This window comes from Rhodotorula graminis (genome assembly GCF_001329695.1).
Source record: "Rhodotorula graminis WP1 unplaced genomic scaffold RHOBAscaffold_5, whole genome shotgun sequence".
NCBI classification, from domain to species: Eukaryota; Fungi; Basidiomycota; class Microbotryomycetes; order Sporidiobolales; family Sporidiobolaceae; genus Rhodotorula; species Rhodotorula graminis.
The window spans coordinates 1378753-1397727 of NW_017264932.1; the positions used below are offsets into that span (position 1 = coordinate 1378753).

The 18975-nt window shown below is 68.4% G+C and overlaps 9 protein-coding genes across 9 annotated transcripts; 8 read left to right on the top strand and 1 right to left on the bottom strand.

The window, feature by feature from the left end:
• Window positions 1-47: 47 nt before the first annotated feature.
• Window positions 48-2324, top strand: RHOBADRAFT_13671 (uncharacterized protein; the record flags this gene model as incomplete). Its single annotated transcript, XM_018412152.1, has 10 exons — window positions 48-193; window positions 342-445; window positions 601-854; window positions 942-1119; window positions 1195-1290; window positions 1369-1558; window positions 1666-1696; window positions 1758-1802; window positions 1872-1934; window positions 2040-2324. The coding sequence occupies 10 exons, from the start codon at window positions 48-50 to the stop codon at window positions 2322-2324; spliced, it is 1392 nt and encodes a 463-aa protein (XP_018272152.1).
• A 355-nt stretch (window positions 2325-2679) lies between these two features.
• On the top strand, window positions 2680-3438 carry RHOBADRAFT_43543 (uncharacterized protein; the record flags this gene model as incomplete). The annotated part of the gene is made up of 3 exons (XM_018414238.1): window positions 2680-2826; window positions 2886-3139; window positions 3216-3438. 3 exons carry the CDS (start codon window positions 2680-2682, stop codon window positions 3436-3438), a joined length of 624 nt encoding a protein of 207 aa, XP_018272153.1.
• Window positions 3439-3883: 445 nt separating this feature from the next.
• Window positions 3884-5475, top strand: RHOBADRAFT_53092 (uncharacterized protein; the record flags this gene model as incomplete). Its single annotated transcript, XM_018416666.1, has 7 exons — window positions 3884-4187; window positions 4263-4431; window positions 4490-4528; window positions 4598-4806; window positions 4882-5024; window positions 5083-5233; window positions 5313-5475. Coding segments are annotated over 7 exons (1140 nt in total), but the record flags the coding sequence as incomplete, so codon positions are not given.
• A 104-nt stretch (window positions 5476-5579) lies between these two features.
• RHOBADRAFT_66326 (uncharacterized protein) lies at window positions 5580-7254 on the top strand. Its single transcript, XM_018418938.1, has 4 exons — window positions 5580-6179; window positions 6255-6326; window positions 6408-6413; window positions 6492-7254. The coding sequence occupies exons 1-4, from the start codon at window positions 5809-5811 to the stop codon at window positions 7096-7098; spliced, it is 1056 nt and encodes a 351-aa protein (XP_018272155.1). The 5' UTR covers window positions 5580-5808; the 3' UTR covers window positions 7099-7254.
• A 204-nt stretch (window positions 7255-7458) lies between these two features.
• RHOBADRAFT_53094 (uncharacterized protein) lies at window positions 7459-11346 on the top strand (the record flags this gene model as incomplete). Its single annotated transcript, XM_018416667.1, has 4 exons — window positions 7459-7593; window positions 7653-8141; window positions 8212-10456; window positions 10527-11346. The coding sequence occupies 4 exons, from the start codon at window positions 7459-7461 to the stop codon at window positions 11288-11290; spliced, it is 3633 nt and encodes a 1210-aa protein (XP_018272156.1). The 3' UTR covers window positions 11291-11346.
• Window positions 11347-11380: 34 nt separating this feature from the next.
• On the top strand, window positions 11381-13273 carry RHOBADRAFT_53095 (uncharacterized protein). Its single transcript, XM_018416668.1, has 6 exons — window positions 11381-11776; window positions 11889-11941; window positions 12076-12232; window positions 12322-12382; window positions 12485-12817; window positions 12905-13273. Exons 1-6 carry the CDS (start codon window positions 11395-11397, stop codon window positions 13224-13226), a joined length of 1308 nt encoding a protein of 435 aa, XP_018272157.1. The 5' UTR covers window positions 11381-11394; the 3' UTR covers window positions 13227-13273.
• Window positions 13274-13848: 575 nt separating this feature from the next.
• RHOBADRAFT_7063 (glycoside hydrolase family 16 protein) lies at window positions 13849-15278 on the top strand (the record flags this gene model as incomplete). The annotated part of the gene is made up of 7 exons (XM_018419180.1): window positions 13849-14016; window positions 14139-14226; window positions 14311-14480; window positions 14567-14640; window positions 14719-14793; window positions 14875-15034; window positions 15174-15278. Coding segments are annotated over 7 exons (840 nt in total), but the record flags the coding sequence as incomplete, so codon positions are not given.
• A 1260-nt stretch (window positions 15279-16538) lies between these two features.
• On the bottom strand, window positions 16539-17373 carry RHOBADRAFT_53097 (uncharacterized protein; the record flags this gene model as incomplete). The annotated part of the gene is made up of 5 exons (XM_018416669.1): window positions 16539-16725; window positions 16797-16861; window positions 16962-17012; window positions 17104-17306; window positions 17366-17373. The coding sequence occupies 5 exons, from the start codon at window positions 17371-17373 to the stop codon at window positions 16660-16662; spliced, it is 393 nt and encodes a 130-aa protein (XP_018272159.1). The 3' UTR covers window positions 16539-16659.
• A 9-nt stretch (window positions 17374-17382) lies between these two features.
• RHOBADRAFT_53098 (uncharacterized protein) lies at window positions 17383-17875 on the top strand (the record flags this gene model as incomplete). Its single annotated transcript, XM_018416670.1, has 3 exons — window positions 17383-17411; window positions 17488-17594; window positions 17675-17875. Coding segments are annotated over 3 exons (336 nt in total), but the record flags the coding sequence as incomplete, so codon positions are not given.
• Window positions 17876-18975: the final 1100 nt, after the last annotated feature.

An 18975-nucleotide genomic window follows, 5' to 3' on the forward strand; every position in this document is an offset into this window, starting at 1 on the left:
AGCCCTTGCTGCTCCGAGACTCACTCGCAGCCATGCTCGACACGCCCATGCAGCCCGCCACGGACGCCAGCTCGTCAACCTCGCCCGCCGGCTCCGCCCCGGCTGCACCGCCGCCGACCACCACGGTCCCGGACAAGTGCGCCAACGGCTGCGGCAAGAAGGCGAGCACTCTCGCCTGTCCCAAGTGCAAGGAGTGCGTCCTCTCTCTCCCGCTGGTGCGGTTTCGAGGGCGAGGGAGAGGCCGGACGAACATTGAGCGATGAGGATGGAACGAGCTCTCCCTCGACGTGCACAGCCAGCGATGAGCGCAGCATACTGACAGCCCCTTCCTATGCACACAGACTCGGCGTCCCGGGTCAGTTCTTCTGCTCGCAGCTGTGCTTCGCCAAGAACTGTGCGTCCACCTCCTCGCCTCCTCGGGTTTGGGCTCGCCTCGCGCCTGCCTGTACTGAGTTGTCCCGGATGTGAGCGCGTACAGATCCTCTCCATGTCCGCAAGAAGCACGCGCCCAAGCCGCAGGCGAGCTACAAGTTCCCGCCGGGCAGTGCGTCCTCGTCGTCCCCTGCTCTCCAGTCGTCCGCTCGCACGTGGCTGACCCAGCTTTATGTGGGCGAGCACAAACAGCCTACGACCCGTGGCAGTCGGTCAAGATGCACAAGTACACCGGCTCGCTGCGCGCCGTCTACCCCGAGACGCCCGTCCCCAAGCGCGACGTGCCGGCCCACATTGTCCGCCCCGACCACGCCAACGACCAGAACGGCGTCTCGTTCTCGGAGCGCAAGGCGCTCATCAACGAGCGGTCCGGACGAGTGCTCAACGCCGAGGAGATTGAGGGCATGCGCGTCGTCTGCCGGGTGCGTCCCCTCCTTCCACTCGCCTTCCCTCTCGACTTCTCTCTCTCCTCCCTTTCGCCTCTGACTCTCTTCTGAGTGGGCGCACAGTACTCGCGCGAGGTCCTCGACATTGCGGCGGCGGCCATTCGGCCGGGCGTGACGACGCTCGAGATTGACGAGATCGTGCACGCCGAGTGCTTGAAGCGCAACTCGTACCCGAGCCCGCTCAACTACGGCCTGTTTCCTCGGTCGGTGTGCACGTCGATCAACGAGGTCATCTGCCACGGTGCGTCCTCGGCCCTCTCTTTCTTTCTTTCGCAACGTCCGAGGCGGAACTGACCCGAGCCCGGACCCCTCGCAGGCATTCCTGACGCTCGACCGCTCGAGGACGGCGACATCATCAACCTCGACGTGTCGCTCTACCACGGTGGCTTTCACGGCGACATCAACGCGACTTGTGCGTCCTCGCCCTCGCCGTTCCACCTCCCTCTCGGCGCCGACGACTGACCTCGAGCTCCGGCCCTCCCTCACGCAGACCCGGTCGGCGCCTCGGTCTCGAAGGAGCGCCTCGACGTCATCGCGTGCTCGCGCGAGTGCCTCGACGAGGCGATCCGCATGTGCAAGCCGGGCGTCGCGTACCAGACGCTCGGTTCGAGGATCGAGGAGATCGCGACCCGGTACGGGTTCCAGAGCAACAAGACGTACAGCGGGCACGGCATCAACCAGTGCGTCAGACTCGTCCTCTCTTCTGAGGCCGTCGCCCCCGCCAGAACGCGGCGAGGAGACCTGCCTCTGTTGTTGGAGCCGTTCTGACGACCTCCTCCTCGCACAGGCTCTTCCACGCTCCCGCGCCAAACGTCTTCGTGCGTCCTCGCTCTCCTCGCCCGTCCACTCGGATACCTTCTGACCCTCTCGCTGCCGCAGCACTACGCCGGCAACCGCGCGAGCGGCGTCATGAAGCCGGGCCAGGTGCGCCGCCCTCTCTCTCTCTCATTCGAGCGCCTCGTCGCCTCGTCCTGACCCTCGACTGCTCCGCAGACCTTCACGATCGAGCCCATGATCTGCGTTGGCCAGCAGAAGGACGTGCACTGGCCCGACAAGGTGCTCCTCGCCTCCTCTTTCACTCGTCCTCCTCCTTCCCCTCCTTCCCGAGCCCGTCTCACCCTCTGTCCTCGTCCCTCTTTCCTTCCCTCCTCTCGCGCGCAGTGGACCGCCACCACGATCGACGGCAAGGCGTCGGCCCAGTTTGAGGAGACGCTCCTCATCACCGAGACGGGCGTCGAGGTCCTCACGGCCGCACCAGGTTGGACGCTCCCCGAGCCCAAGGGCGCCGCCGCGCCGGTCGCAGGGGACGAGCAGGCGCAGGCGAGCGGCGAGAAGCGCGAGGGCGAGGGTGCGGCGCCGAAGAAGAAGAAGAAGAAGGCCAAGAAGGCGGGCGCGGCGAGTGCGACGGCGGCGGCGGATCCTCCTGCTGCGGCTCCCGAGGCGTGAACTCGTCTATCCTCGAGCTCTCCAGGGCCTCGTGCAATAGAGGCTGTGGTTCTGCAAGCGCGTGCCGCTCGACGACCAGCGAGAATAGCAAAGTCAAGCAAAGTCAACGACAGAGTTTGTATTCTGACTCCGGCTCGCGCTCCTCTCGCTCTTTCCACCTCGCCTCGTCACCTCCTCGACCACCGGTCGCGTGTGCACATGCTGCACTGGCGCAGCTTGCCACCCGTGTGTGCTGCCGCTTGCAGCCGAGCCGGCCCACGCTCCCTTTCTGCTCGCGCCTCTTCCCCCGCACGACGACTCGGCGACAGCTCCTCCTCCTCTCTCTCTCGCTCAGCTCCAGCCAGCGAGTGCAGCGATGCGCCTGGCAGACACGAGCTACGTGCCGACACTCAGGCAGGTCCTGTACGCGCTCATCGCCACCTCGTCGGTCGTGCTCGCGATCCTCTCGGCCACCCTTCTCGCCTACCAGCTCCGGTGGACCATCGGGTACAACAAGCCTGTCGTGCGTCCAGATCTCTCTACTCTGTCGCCCCACGCCAGCTGACCCGTTGCCTCCCACAGCCTGCCCTCCTCGTCTGCGCTTCCCTCACGGTCCTCCACTGCGCCTGGTTCCTCGCGCCGGTTCAGCCGACCGCACCGCCTCGTCGCCGCCTCGCCGCCTCAATCCAGGTCGAGCTCGCGTCCCTCGCCGTCTCTGCCCTGTTCACCCTCGGCGGCGTGTCGCGCCTCGGAACGGCGACGCCGGGCCTTCTCTCGTCGTGCGGCGGGTACTTCGTCTGTTCGGCGCTGCAGGGGTGCTACTCTCTCGCGTGGATGTACGTCCTCTCGCTTTTCTCATCCTCTCGCACGACGAGCAAGAGCAAGCGCACTGACGACGTCGACCCGCCGCAGCTCCTTCCTTTTCCTCGCCCTCCTTTTCGCCTCCCTCCTCGCCGCCACGCTGTACCACCGCCGCCGCACCCCACACCTCTCGGTCTTCCGCCAGCCGTGCGTCTTCGTCGAATGGGCGATGTACTCGCCCCGAGCGGTGAGGCTGCCGGGCCCGGGAGGAGGACTCGCGAGCGAGGGAGCAGACTGGCGACAAGGACGAGAGGCGGACGAGGGCAAGCTGTAGCTGTCCCAGCGGCTCGCGGTGCACTGCAGGTCTCTCGAGAACAACAGGCGAGATCGAGAGGCGAACGAGGGACTCGAGTCGCACGAAGAGGGCACGGCGAAGCGAAGCGGGCTCGTCACGCCGGCGGTCGATGCGCTGCTGCTCGACGCGGTACCTGCTGACTTGCAGGTCAGGCTGTGCGCATCTATAGAGGGCAAGAGGATGAGGCGCACCTGCTAGACGCTCATCAGCTCCGAGCTCCTTCCCTTGCTCCACCCTCGCGAGTCTGCCGCGCAATGATAGTCCTTGCTCGTCGAGACGACCACTGGTACCGGCAATGTCGAGTCGAGCACGCTCCTGAGCAGATATAGCGGTGACGGAGAGAGCGAGAGCCGGCGGAGCAAGTCGAGAGGAGGACGAGGAGGGGGAGAAGCTCTCGCTCGCCGAGCCAACTCGGCCTGCTCCTGCTGAGCACGGCCAGCTTCAGGATGGATCACCAGCTCCCACTCCTGCTGCGCCACTACGCCGCCCTGTCGCCCTCGTCCCCGGCCCTCCTCCCTGCACCGCCTTTCCCGACCTCGCGCCAGCTCTCGCTCCCGATAACCCAGCAGTGGCTCGTCGACCACCTCCTCGAGCACGATCGAGACCAGCAGGACGGGGAGCGGGGCGGTGCAGCGTGGAAGAAGGTCTTCTGGAGGCGGGTCGTCAAGGCTGTCGAGGACGGCTTCGACGTGCGGCGCGCCGACGGCGACGAGCAGGTCGACGACGAGGTGCGTCTCAGGAGCTCTCTTACCCATCTCGCCGACGACCCTGAGCTGACCGTCGCGCACCCGCACCGCCTGCAGGAGGTCCACCCCGACATTCTCGAGACCATGGTCGAGTACCTCTCGTCCGGCGCAGCGGCGGGCGCACCGGGCGTCTCGACCCGCACCTACTACTGGGGCGACCTGTCGAAGGCGCCGAGCGAGTGGGAGAGTCTGCACACGCGGGAGGAGGGCAGGCTCATCAGCGGCGGTGCGTCCCTGTCTCTCTTCTGGATCCCTCAGTCACGCTCTCGAACGACCAGCTGAAGCCGCTCGTCTGACACAGGAACGACGGGCTTGCGAACCTGGTGCGCCCCTCTCGCCCACCTGAGCCTCCTCCTTCCAGACCACCTCGCTGACTCCCCTCGCGCCCACAGGCAAGCCTGCATCGCTCTCTCGAACCACCTTATCGCCGCACCGCACGTCCTCGAGCGCTCGTCCCGCATCATCGAGCTCGGCGCAGGTGTCGGGCTCCTTTCGCTCGTCGCGGCACGGTTATGGCGCGCGGCCGGGCGGCGAGGGCGGATCATCGCGACCGACGTCGACGAGAAGGTGCTCGACGTGTTGACGAGCAATCTCGGGCTCAGTGCGTCCCTTTTCTCTCTCGTTCTCTCGCCACTCTCGCAGAGCACTAGCTCACGAGCTCGACCCGTGCTCGCAGATGAACTCGACGACCTCGCTCGGTGCAGCAAACTCGACTGGGAGCTCGCCGCCGACCTCGACGCACACGGCGACGAGCTCTCCCAGTGGGAGCGACAAGCCTTCGACGACGGTCGAGCAGAGCTCATCCTCGGTGCCGACATCGTGTGTCCTCGTTCCTCCTCTCTCGCAAGTCGACGGTACTGACTCGCTCTCTCTGCAGGTTTACGATCCCTCTCTCGCCGTTCTACTCGCCGCGACACTCGCATGGCTCCTTCGTCCTGCGACCGACGTCGACACGCCGCCACCGCAAGCGCTCATCGCGGGCACGGTCCGCAACGAGTCGACGTGGGCCACCTTTCTCGACGAGTGCGGTGCGTCCACCTCTTTCTCTATCTGCGCCTCCCTCGCACCGAGACTGACCCGTTGAGCCTTCTCTCTCTCTGTCCGCAGAGCGACGTCGGCTGCGGGTCGAGCCGGTCGAGCTGGAGGAACCGCCACAGCAGGGCGGATTGGTCGGGGCAGAAGGGTGGGAGGGCGAGGGCGAGGTGCGACTGGTGCACCTGACGGCCTTGTGAGCTTGTCCGTGCAATAGAGCCGCTGTGAAAGCCCCGTCGCACACCGTCAGTCCGCTGAGAGATCTGCAACGCGAGTTCGCGCGAGTGGACGCGACGAGGCAAACAGGGGTGTAGCTCTCGTCCTCACCTCGCTCACCGCACCACCGACTCGACCCACTCGTTCGACTGACCCTCAGACGCCCACACGGCACCCTCACCCACTCGACACACCGCCCGCCCTCGTCGTCGCGCCGTCGTTCTTGCCCCGACCTCCACCTCGACCAACAACTAGCCCACTCGGCCTCGCGCCACTCGATCCGCACCCGCGAGACCCGCCAGAGCCAGCACACGCTCTCACGCACCCTACCACGGTTGTCGACGAGCTGCCCGCCATGGCCCCACTCGTGTCCCTCCTCGCGTCGCTCCCCAAGATCCGCCAGGCGCTCATGACGCTCACGGGCATCGCCGGCGTGTTCGACATGGTCGCCGCCATCGTCCTCTTGGCGTACCAACTGTCCCTCACCGTCTCGTTCCAGCACGTCGTCCCCTCGATCGTCGTCACCTCGTTCCTCTGCGCCCTCTTCCCGGTCTGGTTCCTCTACTCGCGCCCGTACGCCATTCGCCTCCCCGGCAAGGGCGAGGCCGCCGTCGGGAGCAAACGCGACAAGATCGCCAAGTTCTCGAGGAGCGTCGCCGCCGAGCTCATCTGCCTCGCCGGCACCGGCGTCTGGGTCCTCATCAGCGTCAGCACGCTGCACGCCGAGTGCGTCCCTCTCTCTCTCTCTCGTCTACCTCGTCATGTCGACCGGGTACTGACGCTCTCGTCGGTCGTGCGCAGGACGCCCGGCCTCATGTACCACTGCGGCGGGTACGCCATCTGCAGGATGCTCCTCTGCGTCTTTGCCCTCACGTGCGTCGGCGGTTCCTCCTGTCCTCTTCTGCGCACCCGGAAGTTCGACGACTGACTCTGGTCTCTCTTGCGCCCGCGCAGCTGGATGTACGCCCTCTCCTTTCCCCCTTTCTCGCCGTCGTGACCCGCGAGCCGAGGACTGACCCTCTCGATGACGTACCGCAGCTGCTTCCTCTTCCTCGCCTGCACCTTCGCCACCCTCCTCGCGTCGACCATCTACTTCATGTTCCGCCGCTCGTCGCCATTCCCCATCTTCACCAAGTCGTTCCTCGCCATCGACTGGGAGCGCTACTCCGGCCGCCCCGTCAACCGCTCGGCGACGGTCAAGCGCGTGCGCAAGGGCACGCAGAAGGGCGGCAATGAGACGGGCGCCGGCACCAATGCGCCGCGCAAGCTCGAGGGCGCCGACGACGACGACAAGGACACCGACGGGCGCCTGCGCCGCGACGACTCGTGCGCGCCCGTGCTCCCCTTTGCCAACGCGTACGGCCACACGCGCACGGGCAGCGGGTTCAACTCGAGCGTGCGCAGCGGCGCCGGCACGCTCGACTGGGACGTGCAGAGCACCATGACGGACCGCACGCGGCCGTTGACCATGTACGGCGCGCACGCGTACCCGCACGGCATGGCGCCGCCGTCCGAGCCCGGGACGCCCAAGCGCGAGGACCAGGTGTTTGTGCTCGACATGGGCGACGAGGAGGACAAGCCGGTCGTCGCCAAGGAGGAGGAGCAGGCCAAGAAGGACGACTCGACGACGGGCGCAGCTCTCTGAGCGCGCCGCCTCCCCTCCTCCCTCTCACGACGCCTCTCTTTCCTCGACGACCGCTGGACGATCTCCCTCCCCTCTGTTTACTCCCTGCATCCGCCGCATGTCACGTCTGCTCCCCTTTCCTCGACCTCGCTGCAATCACCCTCCTTTCGCGCGGCCTGTTCTTCGTTGTCGAGAGCAGCGAGAGTGTGACAGTGACTTGTCAGAGCGTTGCAGAGTACCAAGGACGTCGGTGTGCGGCCGCGCGAGAGGCTCGCGAGTCTCAGGTTCATCAGCTCTCGTCCCCCCACCCTTCTGCCGCCGACCAGCAGCCCTCTTTGGAGCAGCGTCGACCGCCCGCCGAGCTTCACGATCACCGTCGGCATGGCCCCACCTGGTTCCGCCGCGCAGAACGAGGCCCACTCGAGCCCGTCGTCGGCCGCCGTGCGACTGTGTCGCCGGCTCGCTGTCGATGCGCGAGCACACGACCAGGGCGTGACTGCTCGCCTGTACTGCAAGGTGCGTCTCACTCTCTCTCTCGCCCGCATGTTCTCGCACTCACACGAGCGAGCCTGCAGGTCGTCGTCCCCACCTCCGCCTCGTACTCCCCAGTTCACCACCACCTCCTCGCCCTCGACCCGCTCTCGACCCTCGCCCAGTCGTTCACCTACGCCCTACCGCTCCACCCTGCCGACCCTCCCGCCGCGCACGCCGCCGCCCGCAACCTCGGCCTGCAGAGCGCCGTACCTCCCCGCCAGGGCGACGACGACGAGGCGCTGCGCCGCGTCAGGCGCCGCAGTTCGGCGGCGTCCGACCTCCTCGAGCGGCTGTCGAGCCCGACGAGTGACGGCGCAGAGAGGAGGAGCGCAGAGGTGTCGGTGCGCGAGGGCGAGGTCGTGCTGTCGATCGTGTCGGCGGCGCAGGACGGCCTTCGCGCCAAGGCGCAGTCGAGTGCGCCGCGGCCGACGTCGCCGCACGCGAGCGCAACGGCGAGCGCAGAATTCCTTGTTGTGCTGGAGCTCGAGATGGCCTTTGGGGCGCTGCGGTTGCCGCGGTTCGCCAACTCGGTGCGCCCAGACGCTCTCTCTCGTGAGGACGCACGTCTCGGCGGCATCGACTGACGTCGTGCCTCCACAGGTCACCATTCCGACGCCGCTTTGCCTCCGATCGGAGCTCGCCTTCACCCTTCCCTCCCCGACACCTTCCTCCGCCTCGTCCGCCTGGGACCTCTCGATCCGGCCCTCGCTCAGCAACGCCGACTCGACCGACCTCGACGGCGGCGCCACCCAGGTCACGGGCTCGTTCCCGTCATCGCCGTCGCTCTCGTTGCGGTGGGCGCCGCAGCTCGCCGCTGGCGAGGACGTCCCGCTCGTCATTCCTCGGGCGTCGCTCGAGACGGCGTGGACGGTCGACGAGCGAGGCGGCGCGACGGCCGAGGTGCGCGTGTCGGGCGAGTTCGAGCTTGCGGGCCTGAGGGAGAAGCCCTGGGTCGAGCTCGAGTTCGCGACGCACGAGTTGCCCGAGGTGCGACTCAGCTGGGACGACGAGGGCGACACGCCCGTACTCGCCTACGCGCAGACGTCGATGCTGGCTCAGCCGCAGGCGTCTGCTCGGCCCATCTCGAGCCGCGCGTCGACCGCGACGACCGTGTCGACCGCCTCGCCCGCACCGGTCCCGCCTGCCCGATCGCCTTTCATTCCTCCCCTGCCTCGCGAGCTCGACGACTTTGCCTCGCCCGTCCTCGACGACTCGCTCCAGTTGCTCGCCTCGAGCAGCGTCACGTCCTCGGTCGCGACGACGCCCTCGTTCCCGTTCACGCCGACCCCGACCTCGCGCCGTCGTCCGCTCAACCCTCGCGCGACCGAGGCTCGCCCGCCGAGCTTCACGTCGCTGTTCGACACGGCGCCCCCAGCACCGCCCGTGCTCGACACGAGCTTTGCCGAGATGCAGTCGAGCCCGGGCAAGGACGAGCGGCGCCGAGACCTGGCGGCGGTGGGCGTCGGCGCGGCGGGAGGACCTCGCGGCGGGCTGAGCCTCATGAGGACGCCGGCGCCGTTCGACCCGGAGGCGAGCGCGATGGACATGAGCTTCGAGGTGTCGGCGCTCGAGGACGGCGCGTCGGCCGAGGGCGGCGACGAGGTCGAGTCGAGCGGCGCGACCGAGCACAGCTCGCCCGTCCCGCCTCTCTTGCCCGAGACGCCCACAGGCGACGTGCCCGTCGCCATCATCGGCGCGCACCTGCGCATCCAGCTCGACGTCAGCGAGGCGCTGCGCCGGTTCGCCGCCGCCTCGACCCTGCCCGACCCGCCCGCCGCGCCGACTTTCGCGTGCCGCTTCTTCCTCGTCTACTCGCCCGAGTCGACCATCTCGAAGAACGGCCGTGTCGCGCTCTCGCCGATCCACATCCCGGCGGCGCAGAGCGAGGACGCGCTCATCGTCGTCTCGTCCGCCTCGCCGACCCTGCGCGTCGAGGTCATCCCGAGCGTGTTCAGCGCCGCCGCCTCGGTCGACGTCGACGCGTCAAACGCGCCGCCGAGCCCACTGCCTGCGCTCGGGCGGAGCGCGCGCTGGGCGACGTCGCGCTGGGCGGGCGCGCCGCCGGGACCGGCGGTCGAGGTCGAGCTGCGGGCCGTCGAGGTGGAGCGCGAGCAGGCCCCACCGCCGCCGCCGCTCCTGATCGAGGAGGAGGCGCCCGTCGCGCTCGAGGAGGACGAGGAGCGACGGGCCCGAGAGGACGAGGAAAAGGCGGTCGAGGAGGGGCGGGACGAGGTCGAGGAAGACCAGGAGCGGGACCAGATCAAGGTGGCGGAGGAGGAGCAGGAGCAGGAGGAACAGGAGGAGGCGTCCTCGACGCTCGCCGTCAAGGAGGCGCAGCAGGACGAGCCTGCACCCGACGCCGACGAGCCGGCACCGCTCGACGTCTCGACCCGCACTGAGCAACCCGCCACCCCCTCTCTACCTACACCTGCGCCATCCTCACCGCCACTACCCGCCTCCCCGTCGCCACCGCTCGCCCGCACGCCGACTCGGTCCCTCTCGCACGTCCGCGTCGAGGTGACGCCTTTCCCGCCGTCCACCTCTTCCGCCGCAGGCGCCGCGACCTGGCGCCTCCTCTACCGCTACGTCCTCGTCCAGCCGTACACGGGCGAGCTGCGCGTGCCGCGACGACCCATCCGCCCGCTCGAGGGCTGGGGCGCGAGCGGCGCGACGGTCGAGCCGGTCGAGAAGGAGGGCGCGCTCACGGTCGAGGGGCTGCGCGAGGCGGTCGTCGAGGTGGACGTGCCGGTGGCGTGGGTGGCGAAGCGCGAGGTGGTTAAGCTCGACCTGCTCGGGTTCGAGTCGAGCGTCGCCAAGCTCGTCGTCGTCGTCTCGGTCCCTCACGGTCCGTCCCTCTCATCTCTCACTCTCACTCGCTATGTCGTTCCCTCTCTAATCTTCTACGACGTCTGCAGGATACGAGCTCGGCGACGGGCCGAGCGGGTTCGGGCGAGGTGGCGCCGGCGCCGAGGTCACCTTCACTCGCGCCTCGCCCTCGCCGACCGCGGCCGTCCAGCTCGACCTCGCCTTCCAGCCTCTCGCGCCCAAGGAGGCCACCATCGTCGAGCGACCCGCACCGCCTTCTGCGCCGAGACGGGACGCCTCGCCCGCATGGTCGGCGCGGTCCCTCCTCGCCCAATTCGCCGCCGTCCTCGCCGCGCTCCTCCTCTTCCACGCCCTCTCCCCTTCCGTCCTCCCTCCTCCTGCTTCGGCCATGCTCTCGGCCGTCGCCCCGACCCGGGTGACCCCCTCGCCGCCGCCGGTCCTCTCGACCGTCACGTCCCTCCTGCGCACGCCCGTCACGCACACGGTCACGGCGACAACGACCGTCGAGCGCACGTCGACGTCGACCGCGTACGTCATGTCGACGCAGACCGAGCGTATGACGAGCACCTCGGCCACGACGACGACGCGCACCGTCACCCTCGTCCTGTCGCCGTCCCCCTCCTCCTCTCCTTCCGCCTCGCTCGTCCCTCGCCACACGAATGTCGTCGACGACCCTCTCCTCGCACCAACCGTCGCCCTCGCCGCGCCAACACCGGCGCTGACGGCCGCGCCGTACGCGCTCGCGCAGGAGACGGCGGCCGACCTCGTCGCGGCGGTGCGGCTGTGGGTCGAGCGGGGCAAGCTGCGGGCGCGATCGTGGTGGAGCGTCGTGGTCGAGTACTTGCGGCTGTAGCGCGACGGCGGGCAATGCAGTGCGAGAGGAAGAGAGAGGCGCACTTCATCAGCTCGAGACGGAAGCTCGATTTCGTCCTCCTCCCACATCTCGCTCGAGAGACCATGAGCACCGCCAGCATGCGCCGAGCAGCACCATTGCACCGCTTGCGCCAAGTCGCGTCCCACCTGCGCGCCCCTCACCGTTCCCTCCCCTCGGTCGCCTCCCCACTCTCCGCCCGCACCTTTGCCCGCTCCGCCTCGTCCTCAGCACCGTCCCGCCCCTGGATCTTCACCACCTCGGCCGCCTTCCACGGCAAGCCCGGCTACCGCCCTGCACCCGCGTCCGCCGGCCTCGGACCCGACCACCCGCTCGTCGCCTGGCGCGACCAGGCCATGCGCGAGGGCAACGCGCCGAAGGAGGGCGCAGGACACGACTGGTGGCTCGCAGAGGGCATCCCGGAGAGTGACGGCAGCGGCTCAAAGGGCGTCGTGCTCGGCGTTGCAGGTCCGTCTCGGCCTCTCGCTTCCTCGTCCCAGGCGGGTTCGAGCCTCGTCGCTCGGGCCTGCGAGGCTGCGGCTCGTCTGGCCCGTTGACTGACAGTCTCTCTCGCGCGCAGATGGCGTCGGTGGGTGGGAGGAGTCTGGCATCGACCCGTCGCACTTCTCGCAGGTGCGCTTCTCTTTCTCTCGAGCGCGCACGCCCTCTCTCTCTCGCCGTTCATCGGCGGGCAGAGATGGGTTGCGGAATAAGAAGTGGGAAGCTGCACCCAGGCCACCGCACTGACCCTTCCTCTCGCGTCGCAGTCGCTCATGTGGTTCGCGCGCGAGCGGGTCCGCACGGCCCGGTGGGCGCTCCCGCCGCCGACCAAGGCGGGCGAGGGCGACGAGAGCGGCATGGCGCTCGTCGACTTGCTCGACGGCGCGTACGAGGACGTCATGCAGGAAGAGGGCGTCGTCGCCGGTGCGTCGCGCTCTCTCTCAGCCTCTGTCGGGCGCGCTCTCGTCACGGACGAGGACCGGCACTGACTTAGCCTTTCGCGCGACACACAGGGAGCTCGACGGCGTGTGTGGTTGCGCTCGACGCCGAGACGGGCATGCTGCACGCCGCAAAGTGAGTCAGGCCCGCTCCCTCGACTCGCCGGCCGGCCGCACTTTGCGTGTCGAGCGCACGTTCTGGCGCGTGAGCTGCGACTGACCAGAACTCTCCGTACAGCCTGGGCGATTCCGGCTTCATTGTCCTGCGTCCGCAACCCGCCTCGGACCTCCCACCAACCCCTCCTCCCTCGCCACCCACCGACGCCTCGACCTTTACCCCGCCGACGCCCTCGGTCCTGTACCGGCTCGTGCACGAGCAGACGCCCCAGATCCACTTCTTCAATGCGCCTCTGCAGCTGTCCAAGCTGCCGGCGGCCGAGCGCGCCCAGGCCGACAAGGCCGAGAAGGACGGCAAGTGGCTGAGGGACCTGCCGCGCGACGCCGACGTCGTCAACTTGCAGCTCGAGGACGGCGACGTCGTCTTGCTCGTCACGGACGGCTATTCGGACAAGTGCGTCCTTCTTTCCCTCTCTCTCTCGGTCGTCGGCGTCGAGGGCGCGAGGCAGGACGGGACTGACCAGCATGCGCCCGCCCGCAGCATCTGGGCCGAGGGCGAGACGACCCGGCTCGTCGAGCTCGTGCGCACCAAACTCGACTCGGAGGCGTCGTCGTCGTCGGCGTCCAAGGACGGCACGGGCGCGTCGCCGTCGCCAGGCTCGCGGTCAGCGTCGGACGCCGCGCTCGCGTCGTCGATCGCGCAGACTGCCGTCAACTTTGCGCGGGTCGTGAGCGTGCGGCCGGACGTGTACACGCCGTTTGCGGCCGAGGCCAAGCGGTGGGACGTCAAGGGCATGGTGGGCGGCAAGGTCGACGACGTGACGGTCGTGTGCGCCGTCGTGCGCCGGGGAGGGGACGCTTAGCGGCGTCGAGGGGGTGGGTCGAGTGCATTATCGAGCCCGTGCACGAGCGAGGTACCATGTGAGAGTTGGTCGCTGTCGATCGTGAGTGAGCGCGAGACGCGCCGGAGGAAGCGCGTGCCTTGGCTTTGTGCTCGTACAACTCTCGCCTGTGTCGCTGTGCCTGCTTGCAGAGTGTGCGTCTCTCTCGCTCTACCCTCTCGCCGTCGACCCGTCCAGCCCTCGGCACCCACCAGCGCCAGCACACGCGCCAGAAGCCGGCAGTCCGCCCTCATCTCCGCTCGCGCCTTGTTGCCGACCGGGCTCGCTCCCACCATGCGCACCAGGTGCGCCCAGCCCTTCCCACACGCGTTTCGAGGCCCGCACACCTGACTCGTGCCCCTCCCGCAGCCGCCAGAGCGCCGCGAGCTGCCTCGCGCTCGCCGCCCTCCCCTTCGTCCTCGTCGCGACCCCTTGCACCGCCCTGCGCCCTCCCTCAGCCCTGTCCGCCGCCCGCCCGACCCACAGCCGCCCAGGCGTATCCACCCTCGTCGCCCTCGGCACCTCGCTCCTCGCCGTCGGCCTCCTCGGCGCCTCGCCTGCGTCGGCTCAAGCCCCCGCCGGCGGCAGCGGCACGGGCAGCAACTCGTCGGCCGTCGCGTGCGGCTGGGCGAGCCAGTGCCCGCAGCAGCAGCCGTGCTGCAGCGAATACGGTTACTGCTCGGCGGGCACGGCGTGCTTGGGCGGGTGCAACCCGCAGGGCAGCTACGGCCAGGGCTACTGCGCGCCCATGCCCGTCTGCTCGAGCAAGAATGTGCGTCACGCTTCGTCCCCTCTCTCCTCGAGCACGGTCGGTCGCGCAGCCTCTTGTCGAGGCGGCGCACGACCTGGTTGTCGTGGAGCTCAGGGCTGACTTGCTCTTCCTCCCTCGCGCAGTACACGTTCGCCGACGACTCGCGATTCCAGAAGGACCACGCAGACTGGAACGGCGACGCGACCAAGTACGACTGGACCCTCGACAAGCGTACGTCCCCTCGCTCCCTTTCTCGCCCCCCTCGAGCCTCTCTCCCCCGCCCTCTCACTGACGGCCACCCTCGCGCACCCACAGTCGACTCGTCCAACCCGCCGATCGTGCAGAACAACGCGCTCGTCCTGACCCTGACCGAGAACGGCGGCGGCACGCGCGTGTCGACGACCGACACGGTCCTGTACGGCACGATCCAGGCGAGCATCAAGACGGTCGGCGCGCCGGGCGTCGTCACGGCGTTCATCACGATGGTGAGCAGCGGATAACTCTCTGGATCGGCTCTACGCGCCCCGGGCGTACGTGAAACTGATTGTCCAAAGCGTACACCTTCCCGCAGAGCGGCGTCAAGGACGAGATTGATTTCGAGTGGACGGGCAACAACACGGACGAGACGCAGTCGAACTGGTACTGGTGCGTCCCCCGCTCGCCCTGCGTCGTGCCGTCGATCGTCGACAAGGATCGGAGAAACTGACCAAGTTGCGCGTGCAGGGAGGGCGACGTCGACGACTACACGCACGGCGGCTCGCACACGACGCGCAACCGCGCCTCGCAGTTCAACACCTAGTGCGTCCCGCTCTCTCTCCCTCTCTTTATCGTCCAGCTCGAGCGCCCGACTGATCCTCGTCCCCTCGTTTCGGCGCGCAGCGGCATCGAGTGGACGCCGACGCAGCTCGACTGGCTCGTCAACGGCAAGAGCGTGCGCACGCTCCTCAAGAGCAGCGACAAGAACGGCCGGTACCCGCAAACGCCGAGCCGCGTCCAGTTCTCGGTGTGGCCCGCCGGCATCAAGGCGAGCCCGCAAGGGGTGCGTCGCTCGCTTTCTCTCCCTCTCGTCCTCTCTCCCGTGTCTTTCTCTCCCGACGACGCGACGACACGGCGACGCGACGGGCGACGAGTGACGCGAGAAGGCCGAGAACTGACATTCTCGAGGACCGTGCACGCAGACGATCGACTGGTCGGGCGGCCTGATCGACTGGTCGTCGCCCGCCTACACGGCCAACAAGGCGTTCCAGGCCGAGGTGGCGTGGGTCAGCGTCGACTGCTACGACGGCCTCAAGCTGCCGTTCGTCTCGGGCGCCAACTCGACCTCGTCGTCCTCATCGTCGTCGGCGGCGGCGAGCAGCACTTCGACCAAGGGCTCGCGCATGGCGAGGCGGCACGGCGGGTTCGAGCTCGAGCACGTCGAGCAGCTGTGGAAGCGCCAGAGCGGCGGCGGGACCGTCAACTCGTACCTGTGGGGCTGTGCGTCCCCTCCCACCTCTTTTCTCTCCTCCTCGAGCGAGCGAGCGCGGCGACGGCGTGCCTCGTCGACAGTGACTGACGTCGCGCCCTTTCGCCTCGCAGCCAACGACACGAGCGGGCAGATCGGCATCTCGGGCTCGGACCGCGCGACCATCATCAACTCGCCGTACTCGACCGGGCAGAACAGTGCGTCGCCCGCTCTCTCTCTCCTCCTCCCTCGTGTTCTCGACCCTGACGCTCGCGCCTCCTCTCGTCGCAGTGCTCGTCAAGAACGGCGACACCAAGGGCGTCAAAGCGGGGCCAACGTCGGGCTCGGGCAAGTCGATCTTTGGCGACAACGCGTTCGGCAACTGGTGGCAGCGCCAGTCGACGGCGGCCCACGTCGGCCTCATCATTGGCGCGTGCGCTGCGGGCCTGTTCCTCCTCGTCGCCATGTGCATGGGCTGGGCGAGGTGCCGCAAGGGCCGCAAGGGCGCGCGCGGCACCGGCGGCGACGACGACGACGACGACGATGCGCTCCTCAAGCCCACGTCGGCGCCCGGCGCAGCAGCGTCACGGAACGCTCGGCGCGCCGTCGGCAAGAACGGCGGCGGCGGCGCGGGCGACGCGATCCCGCTCGTCGGCGGCGGCGGCGCACGGTCCGGCGGCGGGGGCAACTTTGGCTCGCCGGCGCCGTCTCGCCCCGTGTACGGCCGTGGCGGCGGGCCCGATCCGGGCAGCTACGCGACCCTGCACGACAACGGCTCGTCGTTGTACAACAAGGGCTCGTTCCGGTCGCCGTCGCCGTACGACGGGTCGCCGAGGACGGCGACGCCGCCGGTGCCGAGCTTGCCCAGGCAGTACCAGCCGCAGCAGCAGCCGCAGCAGCAGGGCTACGGTGGGCAGCAGCAGTACCCGCCGAGCTATGGGCGGGCGCAGCAGCAGCAGCAGTGGAGCGGGAGGTACTGAGCTCGAGGACCGAGCGCAGCTGTACTCGAGCTTATTCTCTCGCCGGACCCGACTTGTGTAGGATTCTCTCTTGCAGTGCCAGATCGACAGACATTCTCTCTTGAGCCGTGAGCGAGAAAGACAGAGAGAGAGAGAGCGACATGTACAGTTGCACGGCGACGAAACGACGAGTTGCTCCTCCTCCTCCTCTTCGGCTCCACTCTCCCGCTCGACGACTCTCCCGCCCTCGTCCTCGTCAGCTCAGTAGACGGCGTCCTTGCCCTGGCCAAACTGAGCCTTGCGCTTGAACGACGCCTGGTCGCGCAGCTGAGGGCGGGCACGAGTCAGTTTTCTCGAGAGAGAGAGCGACTGGGAGAGGGAAAGGGTGGGGGACGCACCCAGGTGCGGTACTGTTGCAGCGAGCCGACCTTCTCGGCGTAGTAGTCGGGAGACGGGTTGGCGGCTGTGTGTGTTTCGGGGGCGCGCGAGAGGGCGAGGGTTAGGCTCGTTGCCGAGAGAGAGAGAGAGGGTCCGAAGAGTAGAGGGACGGAAGGGGGACGGACCAGACTGCCGCGACGGGTCGGCTCGCCACCGCGAGATGTGGCGGAAGAAGTCTGGGGGCGCGTCGCAAGGTCGAATCAGTGCCCGTCGTTCCTGAGGCCGGACGAGGGAGAGAGAGAGAGCCGGCGCGTTCATGCGACGCACCCTTGTCCTTTGCCTCGATTGCGCCCTTGACACGGCGGTGGGTCAAGCGCCACAGTGCGCCGCCGACGGTCGGGCCTGCGAGCCATCCGAGGCCGACGCAGCCGAGGGTGGCGGCGCCGTAGATGACGACGGGCTCGAACCCGAGGATGGTGCTGGTCGGGTCGGCCTCGATGGTGGCAAAGGCGCAACCTGATGAGGATGGACTGCTGCAGCAAGCACCTCAGCTCTCCAGGCCAAGCCCAGTCCAGGTCTAGCTGCACACGGAACCATGGCCCCAGCCCAGCTCGAGCTGTTCAAGTTCACCCTCTGTGTGTCCCTCCCCCCTCTCCTCCTCCTCCTCCTCCTCCTCCTCCTCGCTCTCCACTCACCCGCCTCCTCACACAGACGTCTTTGCTCCAGTCGCCACCATGCTCCACTACGGCGACCCAGACTGGTACGAACGCTGGGTCGGTCCCCACCGCGCAGACTACCGCAAGGAGGACATCAAGCAGGTCCGTCCCAACTCTCTCCCTCTCTCTCTCCTCGCGATCGCCCCCACACGAGCTCACGCTCCCTCTCGCACCCCCACCAGGTCGAGCCTCCACGCGACACGGCAGAGCTCAAGGCCGAGCTCGCCCGCTTGAGGGACGAGCGCCTCGCGCGCAAGGCCCACAAGGACTCGGCCGCCACCATCGCCCGCACCCCCGACGCCGGCGACGAGCGGCCCCGCATCTGAGCCCGCTCGACGAGCACGACGACGACCATGCCGACGAGGAGGAGGAGGAGGAGGAGGATCGGGTCGAGCTCTCTGTTGTACCCCTCGCCGCTGTATCGTTACGCACCACTTTGCCCTCTCTCTCTTCGTCCTCGCCTCGCTCGAGCGCTCCGATCGTAACTCGCAAGAGGCAGAAAGAGAGAGAAAGGAAAGAACGACATGCTGACAATGCAATAATCGAGAGGGCCAAGACCCCGTCCGAGCGAGAGCGCCTCCTCGCTCGGGCCCTCCTGCGCGCGCCCTCGCCCTCGCCCTCGCCGGCCCCACCGCCCACACAGCCCGCCTAGTCGTAGTTGAACTTGATCGAGTGGCTCGCCATGGTGATCTCGCCGCCGCGGTAGCTGCCGCGCTTCTTCTTGTTCTTCTCCTTGGTGAACCCTTTGCCGCGTGTCACGATCAGGTCGGCCGACGCCTTTGCGCCATAGTCCGACATGCCGGCGGGCTGCGAGAGAGCGAATAGAGAGAGGGAGAGAGAGAGGGTCAGGTCTCGAGGTCGCCAGATGGGGAGGAAGAGAGAGAGAGAGGGGACGGACCCTCGCAGCGAACGAGTTGTCCTTGAGGCGCTCGTCGGTGAACGTCACCTCCTCGGCCTTGACGCGGCGGAACCGGCCCGTCGTCGTCGACGGCATCGGGCTCCCGCTCGCGCTCGCCGACCCGCTGTCGGCCGCCTGCTGCGCGACCCGGGGCGGCAGCGGGCGCGGCTCCCACTCGGTCGACGTGGCCGGGACGGGCACGGCGGCGGCGGCGGCGACGGGCGACGCGACGCGCGCCTTCTTGGTCGCCGGCTTGGACGCCTTGTCCTTGTTGGCCTTGGCCTTGGGCGCCGGGGCCGAGTCCGAGTCGGAAGAGCTGCTGCCGCTCGACGACGACGACGAAGACGACGACGACGATGACGAAGAAGAAGACGAAGAAGAAGACGACGAGCCGCTCGACGACGCCGCCTTGCGCTTCTTGCTGGCGGCGGGCGTGACGGGTGCGGGCGTAGTCGGCGGCGGGGCGAGCGACCGTGCGGGCGAGGCGGCCTTCTTGGGCGCAGACGCCGGGTTGCGCGCCTTGACGGCCTTGTCCGACTCGTCGTCCGAGGACGAGTCGCCCGAGGAGGACGAGGAGGAAGAAGA

Excerpts from the sequence above, each read along its gene's own strand:
- RHOBADRAFT_66326 (XM_018418938.1), top strand. The coding sequence starts at position 5,809 with ATGGCCCCACTCGTGTCCCTCCTCGCGTCGCTCCCCAAGATCCGCCAG. Across the intron at positions 6,180-6,254 it reads GTCAGCACGCTGCACGCCGA|GACGCCCGGCCTCATGTACC; the intron begins GTGCGTCCCTCT and ends GGTCGTGCGCAG.
- RHOBADRAFT_53095 (XM_018416668.1), top strand. The coding sequence starts at position 11,395 with ATGAGCACCGCCAGCATGCGCCGAGCAGCACCATTGCACCGCTTGCGC. Across the intron at positions 11,777-11,888 it reads CGTCGTGCTCGGCGTTGCAG|ATGGCGTCGGTGGGTGGGAG; the intron begins GTCCGTCTCGGC and ends TCTCGCGCGCAG. Across the intron at positions 12,383-12,484 it reads GGCATGCTGCACGCCGCAAA|CCTGGGCGATTCCGGCTTCA; the intron begins GTGAGTCAGGCC and ends CTCTCCGTACAG.